This window comes from Macadamia integrifolia, chromosome 8 (genome assembly GCF_013358625.1).
Source record: "Macadamia integrifolia cultivar HAES 741 chromosome 8, SCU_Mint_v3, whole genome shotgun sequence".
NCBI classification, from domain to species: Eukaryota; Viridiplantae; Streptophyta; class Magnoliopsida; order Proteales; family Proteaceae; genus Macadamia; species Macadamia integrifolia.
The window spans coordinates 9,648,800-9,657,339 of record NC_056564.1 but is presented as its reverse complement, the minus strand read 5'-3'; the positions used below and the strand labels follow the sequence as shown (position 1 = coordinate 9,657,339).

The window sequence follows — 8,540 nt, the reverse complement described above, 5'->3', positions numbered from 1 at the left end:
TAATATTATATATTATCCCTTTTTTTTTTATCAATAAAAAAAATAATATTATATATTATCCCTTTTTTTTTTATCAATAAAAAAAATAAAAAATAAAATAAAATAAAAAACTTTCTATCATTTATGAATTTCCTACCATTGGAGTTGGTTTCCATTTTGAGTGGTCACTTAGATTGGGTATGGTTCACATTTAATTTCTATTGTCTAAATTCATTGAATAAGACTTGTTATAAGAGTCATGTTGGCATCAGAGTGGCTTCCTAACAACTTTTGTGTTTTTTTAGAGTTATTTTTTTTCAACGATTTACTATTTGTCACATGATAGTACATGTGTTAATTCAAAGATGAAAACAAGCATCTCATTGATACAATTTTATCTGAAAATGAGTAAAGGAAGCAGCTAAAATTACAAAAAGATATCATTTTATATTTTATATTTATTTTCATTTGATGGAATTTTGATAATTTTACTAAAACTTTGACCCAGAGTATGAACAACTTTCCTCGCTTACTGTGGACTGAAAGATCAAAGCTCAATATATTCTGTCATTGTTCTGTTAGTTAAGTTGTTTTTTTGGAATATCTTTTCAAAAATACCTTTATGCCCAATCAAATTTTCATGATGATTCTCAGATTTTATCAATCATACCCGTGGTGACATGGCTAAAAGACACCCATCTAGGAGATAGATGCATGAAGTGTATTTTTCTTTGGATTGCAAAATATATGCAAATATTCCTCTAATTACAAGACAAATATAACTTAAAGTACAAAACAAGTCGAAGGAGAGCCATATTTGTAACTAACAGTTAGGTTTTGATCTGGTGTGTTTTTGATGTTTAGTCTCGACCGCTGTCAAAGATAAATGTCATAATTGGGAACATTCAGCTTCTTCGGACTTTTTTTTTGTTACTGCTTCTTTCTTTTATTTTTATTCATTAATTAATTTATTTATTTTATTAACCCACTTTTTTTTCTTTTTTTCTTTTTTTTTTTTAAATTTATGAACTCACCTAGGAAGATAAAGCAAAAGGATTTTGCGTGTAAAAACTCAAGCAAGAATGTTGTAATTAACGTATAATTAACATAAGAACACCAATTGAGTTGTCTTGTTCAAGGGTTTTCACCAAATCATGCAACAACACCCGTTCCTTTTAAGTTCCACCTAAAATATTTTAGGCGAATTATTAATTCTATATGTGATGGTGATAGCTTAATGTATGATTATGACTTTCTAATCATCATTAGCTTGCTGGCCTTATTTAACAGATCATTATCTCAAGCTATAATAAAGTAATTAATCATATTTGGGCATGATTTGTCTATATAATCAAGTATTTCTTTCGTTCTCAAAAGTTATCAATATATCTGAAATGGCTGAGTTTTTCTTCACCCAAGAATTTCTTTATTCATGGAGTTCTCATGTTTGGATTGGACTCTTGAAATAATAAAAATAACATTTGAGATCTTTGCCAATTGGGAGAGGAGAGATACGAGTGGTGAGTGAAAAGATTCTGTGGGTAAAGGAAAACTTTTCCCTATCTGAAATTGTCAACTGAACCTTGACTCCTATCATCATTCTCAACCAACAAGAAGAAGAAGAGGGTGGTGTACATGGGTTCTAAAATCAGGTATCCAGCACCAGTTAGGCCATTTAATTGAGATAAAATGAATTTATACAAATTGAAGCTCAATTGCCCTAAAAAACTAATGCATCAATATCAACTACCTAGTAAATGAAAGAATTACCAAAACATCTCAAATGGTTCAATAGTTCAGGTTTCACATTAGTCACATAAAATCGGGATTTGGCTCCTCTCCAATTAATTGGGAAGACCTCAAATACACATCCCAATACATGGGGATGTATCTCCAAATATTTTCAATCATTTGATCATTAATTAGGCACCCAATTAATTGGAGAGGTTTCTTTTTCCTAAAACCCCACTTTCCCATCACCTTTAAAAAAAAAAAATATTATACATAAAACCACAAGCACTCCCAATTATCGATGGGAATGTAATGATAACAGTATATGTTCCATATGAGTATATTGCAATATCATGTTTGATTTTTTTTGTTTTTGCTAACGAAGGGTATCCAGGCCTTCGGCCCCGTGTGAGCGATCCCAAGGAAGTAAGCAGAGTCGAACTCAAAACCACACGCTTCCTGAAACGAAAATGCCTTATCAACTCGACTATGCCCTTGGGGTTCAATATCTTGTTTGACACATTTGTTAAAAGGTTTAATTTTTCTCCACCATTGGTGAAGAGAATAGTAATTATATGCTATAATTAGACTCAGGGAGGAGTAGAGATGTCGTTATTAATTTTCAATTCCGTATTGTTCAAGGTCGAAAATATTTTTCTCTACCAGTTGAATCAGAAGTCAAATCATATGGATACAGAGAGCCTCTTTTCACTATACATATGCATATCGAAGACTCATCACAACAGTGTCCATTTTAAGTACTTCAACCCTCCCCTCCCCAACAAATGAATAGACAGAGGCAACAGATCCTCATCTCAATTTCATGATATTACGATCTCACTTCTTTCAGTAATGTTGGAAATATTTTTCATTTAAAGCACTCATCGGTAAACCAACGTAAGATTAATAATGAAGTGAGAGAAGCCTTGAAATTGGTGTCGGTTCACCGCTCACGAGTCACCACAACCCGCAAGGCCGCAACTGTAAGCAGCTTTACCTTAAACACATTTCTTATCATATAATTCTCATCTCATCTCATCTGTCAATATGGATTAAATCAATTTGGAAGGGATCATTTATTGGTGTAATAATCATTTGCAGGTTGCACTAAGTATAGGGTGATTAGGAACTCTTTTAGGCACGTATTCAAATGTTTTGAATCGTCTGATGTTCGTCACATCTCACCGTTTGTTGCAGAGGATGTGACCTCCATTTATTGTTAATTTTATCCTTCTCATATGTTTTTTTTATTTTTTATTTTTTTTTTAGGTCCTCTCTCTCATCATACACAATGGAAGCTATATATACCCAAATATGGAATGGCCAACTAGTTGGGTTCTCCTTTGTTTTATATTCTCATAATATACATCGCAACTTGCAACTATCTTACGTGTGTAGAGAACACTCAAAGTCACAGTAGTGAGAATTTTATCACGATTTGCAAGGGAGTAGCAAAGGGTGGCCGTGGGAGAATTTTAATTTTCTTTTCAACATATCTTGTTTAATGACGTCTCTTAAATTTGTATGTGTTAAAAATGAAGTCAAGATAAGTAGTATCCATAACATAACATATCATTCTTACCAAAAAGTATCTACAACATATTATTGCGCGTTAGGGCAAAGGGTTGAGAGGCAAAGGGTTGAACCTCTCAACCATGATAAAGGATGGTGTTGAGGATTTTATATTTTGCTTATATCATTTTTTGTTTTTGTTTATCACTTAAAAATTTATAAGCTGAGTCGTTGAGATGTGAGTGAACTACTTACCAAAATAAAATTACTTTCAATCAGAACCTATAGGTTTTTTTTTTTTTTTTTTTTTTTTTTTAAAGTAATATTTATAATGCAAGGAGGAAAGAAGAAAAAACTGAATTAAGTCAAATTGGACCAAAACCCCTTCCAACCGAATCAGACCAAAAACTGACATGAATCAAAACAGGCCGAACCGGCTGACACCCCTACTATTTTTGTAAGGAAATAATGAAAATTTTGTCTTAGGTTTCTATGCTCTGAGTTGGTCTTATGCATTAATTACCAGAAAAAAAAGAGTTGGTCTTATGCATTTGGTTTTATTATGAGATTGTTATGTTCACCGTTCATATTAAGGTAAATAAGTATTAGATTTTAAATTAATTGTCACATGCTTGCAATTCAATTATTAAAACTTAAGCCGGCTGACCCAATAAAAGAAAATCAAACCCTCAACAATGGGTTTAAATAATTTCACTTGGACTGGGCTAGCTCAAATCCGAGATCTGATTGGGCTCAAGTTTAGTCCTAGACTGGGTTGGGCTCAGGGAAACCCCTTTGCCCCATGGCCCCTATCCCCACTCAATAGGCAATACCCACCTCCAGACCTCCTCGCAAGAGAGAAAGCATATGGCCACATGGTGAGCTTACCTCAACAAAGGCAATTTGGGGATGATACTCAATAGGTAAGGGAGGAAGGGGTTGGAGTGGCCGAGTAGGGGATTTGGATCATTTCTAAATGTTTCAACCACCCTTCAATTAGATACATGCATGTTTAGGTCCCGCAAGTGTTGAAATGTGTGTATTTAGACCCAAATGAATTCCACTAACTATCAAAATAAAGTCGATAGAAAATGGTTAATTTTAGCGTTTTCACAATGTAATTAGATGTAAAGAAAGGAGAATTGAAGAGAGTTAATGGTAGAGTTGGCACAGGGAAGCCTGCAAAGCTCTATAGACAGATCGCCAACCCGACTGTGATGGGTGAACATCGTCCCAAAAGAATGCAGAGTTAGGCTTCTTGCACACTGTGTACTGCTTCACACCTTTCTTATCCACACTCCCACATGACAACCCCTCCCTCACACCCACGCAACATGGCTTCAAGATGCTCCTTCCTACACAACAATTAAACTCCCAAATCAGTGAGAGAGAGAGAGAGAGAGAATTGTAGTAGTAGGGAAGCACTCACCTGCATGGTTAGCATGTCTCTTGAATGTGGACATGAAGGCATCATAGAGATCAAGGATATGGAAAGCAGAGTCCTTGGTCTCGTTGTTCAATTTGGCCACAGCTTGTCGAAGCAGGACATTGTGGAGATTGACGGCCATGTTCAGAGATCCATTGCATTGCAGGTAAGACGCCATCACTGTGTTCTGAGGAAGACATCCCAGAGGTTCCAAAGCCGTAACTGCTATTTTCTTCACTCCCAAGTCATGGATACGTTTTAGGTTCAATACCAGTTGATTAACCACAGAAGCAATGAAGACCCGCAAACCCTATCATCATTTGGTACAGAAATTAAGTGGGTCACTCTGATTTGAGCCATAATTTGGGACGAAGAACGTTGCCATTCAAGACATGTACCTGGGCAGAGCCATTGCGAGCGTTATAAGCACCGTAGTCGTTGCCGGCGAGGGAGACGAGAGCGACAGAGGAAGCGAGGTTGGCCTGTGTGAAGTGACGCTGATGGTGTTGGATCAAACGTTGGAAGAAGAGGATCTGGGTGGTCATGTTTGGCTCCGAGACCATAGTCTGGAACACGCCTGTACCTCCACAAGCGAAGTTCACCCCGTGTCTCATTGATTTCCTCCCCATCTTCCTCCATCTGTATGGTACTGGAGACTTTATTCCCATAAATGATGCTGCATTTTTTTTTTTAAACCCAATTTCCCAGTCCCCAACCCCAAGAAAATGTTCTTTATCAGAGAAGTAGACCGAAGAAGAAGAAGAAATGAAGGAAACAGAACAGAATAACAAAAACACAATTACAAGAAAAGAGCAAGAACCAAGAAAAATGAAAATGGATCATGAGTTAGGCATCCAACATATGCCCTTTTTGTTTTCAAACATACCTCATTTTTATCATTGTAATGACAGAAAAAAAAGACGTGTTAAATGCTCACCCGCACAACTAGGTGATCGTACAAACACCGGATCTATCTCAAGCAAAAGGGTTGACTTGTTTTGACTAATTAAACCGCAGTTTTGAAAAAGAATAAATAATAATAATAATCCTGATATATTATGGATGCAAGCTTGTGGATATATGTTTCCTACTTCCTACAGACCTGTGATAAGAATCTTTGCTTACAGCCTCTATTCTTTGGCCATGTGGACTGTGCTTATGTAATTATTTCAGGCGTTTGATAGAGAGATGATGGCCTGGATTAATCATGTAAAATCTAATAGCTTAATTCCATCAATACCTTTTCTATGTGGGGCTAGCTAAGTGGTTAATTAGGCAGTTGATTCTAGCCTAAATCTAGGGAAGGTCATTGGTTTGAACCTCCTACCTCTAATTTCTCGAAAAACAGTAATTATAGTATTGCATTAGGTGTGAAAATAGGGCCCCCTTGCTGGCTTCTCAATGAATCTGGTCCAGTTCCTTGTGAGTCTTTTATCTGGCTTGCTTTTGTGAGTCTTTATGTAGCCCACCTGCCTATTCTAACCATTATCTTATAATATCCTATAATTATTATTTTCAAAGTCCTAGTTTGCTATACAACAAACAGACTTCTATAAAGTTGAAAACTTGAAACGTGAACAAAATATCTAAGAAGTCTTATTCTCCATAAAATTTAGGCTCCATTGAAAGAAGAAAAAAGATTTGTCATACGACTTTATTTAAAATGAGTGTATAAGAACAGGCCCCATATCACGAAAAAATGAGTCTCTCAACTCTCCTTAAGGTTTGGGGGTGGTTCATGCAAGTAGAATATGATATTATACCATTTTTAGTTATTGAGGATGGGTCACAATGCAATGGAGAAGAGACCCAGTGGTCGTGGGTTTGAATTGAGAAACATAAATCCAGATCCTACAGTGATAAACTAGCGATGTCGGTTTTTTTTCCTTGGGCTAGAGGGTCATTTTGTATTTTAAAAAAGAAAAAAACAAACAAATAAAACAAAAACGAAAACAAATAAAAAAAACAAAACAAAATAAACAAAAAACAAAAAACAAAACTGGCAAAACAAGCTAGTAAAACCAAAAACAAATAGGCCACTCCTACAGTGATGGGGCATCATGCATAGCCCCTACCCTTTTTGTTATTACCATCCACTCCACTTACCAACTTTATAAGATACACTTTTCTTGTTTTTTTTCGAATCACTTCTCTCCCCATTTAAATTAGGAGATTGTCCATATATTCCTTCTTTGGGACCTCTTCTCTTTAAAAATATTGTGATTTTCCTTTAATCCTATTTTCTTACTCCTCGAATTGGAGTTTCACCTTACTCTTTGTGGGTTTGGACATTTTGTTCCTTGATTAAAAGGCCATCTTCAAACTAGTTTTGCATGATCAATGCACAAGGAAGTTTCAATCCAAATTTTGTATTGTTAGTTTATGAGAATTCCACTCAGAATCCAAATTTTAGAATCTCAAAAGAATCTTGAATTCTAAGAAATAGAAACTTCAATAAAAATGCACTTAGATGTGGGTTGACCAGCATACACTAGATGGTCCAATTCTCATGGTGAAGAAGAACCCAACTAGGATAGATCTTTGTGTTGCTTTTCTTAGTAGTAATAGATAAAAACTCAATGAATTTTTTTTAGGGTAATTTACAATGCCACCCAATGGAGAATGCCAGTATTATAGGAATATCCTCTCTCTTTCACTAAATTAGATTTAGACCCCCTACCGTCAGTCACTGTTAAGGAATATACCTTATATGTTAATGTCAACTATCATATTTGATTTTAAATACTAAAATACCCTTACTAAATGTGAAGTACTTAAAATACCCATCTAATAAATCTCATCCCCGAATCGATAGTTATTATACCTTCACCCCAAATCATTTGGACCACTGGCGATCATTCAAAGCATCGGAGATCACGGCGGTGACAACGGCTACGGCACAAGGACTGATGAAGGTCTGTACTCCGTCTTCCAACCTGAAACAGCTCACAACCGTTTGAACCGTCGCGATCAGGTTCCGGTGCGACAGAACCATGCACTTGCTGGCGCCGGTTGCATTTTATGCTAACAGAGACAAGTGGCTGTCTGTTTCTTCAATCCTGCAACTCAAGACCCTCCCTAAGCTCCTACTTCTACTTGGATTTTATCAAAAACCCACCAACTCATGATTCTGTTTTCTTCTTCCTCTTCTGTTGTACCTAAAAAAATTATTGTGAGATTTAAAAACTTGGGTTTGTTTATAACATGAGCTTATTTCCTTTTAGAGATAAATGGTGAGTGTCTGTCATCACCTAAATGAGTTGATGATTATCTTTCACACCAGATGTCCTGTCTGCATTTGCCAACCTTATTCTCATCTTCTCTCTTCATTCTTTTTATTTTCCCTTTTTCTCAGTGGTTTTCCTTCCTTCTGGTTTTAGGTTTTCTCCTCTCTATCTTTGTCTTTGTTATGATTTAAATATGATGAACCAAATATTTTTGGTGATAAATTTGATGCAGTACTGCTACTGGTGGTAATCGTGCTCTTCTTCTTCGTAGGGTTCGCCGTGTTCGAGTCTGTGGTTTCACCGGGTTTCAGATTTCATCCCACGGATGAATAACTTGTGGGTCATTATCTGAAGAAGAAGGTAGCAGCTCAAAAGATCGATCTCAACGTTATTAGAGACGTCAATCTATACAAAATTGAATCATGGGTCCTCCAAGTTGCACAAAGATTTAGGGTTCATTACAAGAAAAATTCTCAAATACTGCACTTGTTTCTTATTGATTGATCTTATTTGGATCTGTAAATTTTATTTTATTATTTATTTACAATTTTACAATGAATTATGTTAATGAATAATTAGGAATTAAGAAAAGTTAATCAAATCTGAGTTTTAGTGAATAATGAGGTAATAACGGTCGTCTAAACTGTTCATTTAAAAGATACTGA

The 8,540-nt window shown here is 35.6% G+C and overlaps 1 protein-coding gene across 1 annotated transcript in view; it reads right to left on the bottom strand.

Moving 5' to 3' along the window:
- Positions 1–4,264: 4,264 nt before the first annotated feature.
- LOC122085947 (GDSL esterase/lipase At5g03610-like) overlaps positions 4,265–8,540 on the bottom strand; it is a 5,102-nt gene continuing 826 nt past the window's right edge. The window contains exons 3-5 of the mRNA XM_042654574.1: positions 5,047–5,324; positions 4,652–4,958; positions 4,265–4,577 (exon numbers count right to left, since the gene is read on the bottom strand). Of these exons, the coding sequence (XP_042510508.1) occupies positions 4,375–4,577; positions 4,652–4,958; positions 5,047–5,324 (788 nt within the window). The 3' untranslated portion in view covers positions 4,265–4,374. The remainder of the gene's footprint in view (positions 4,578–4,651; positions 4,959–5,046; positions 5,325–8,540) is intronic.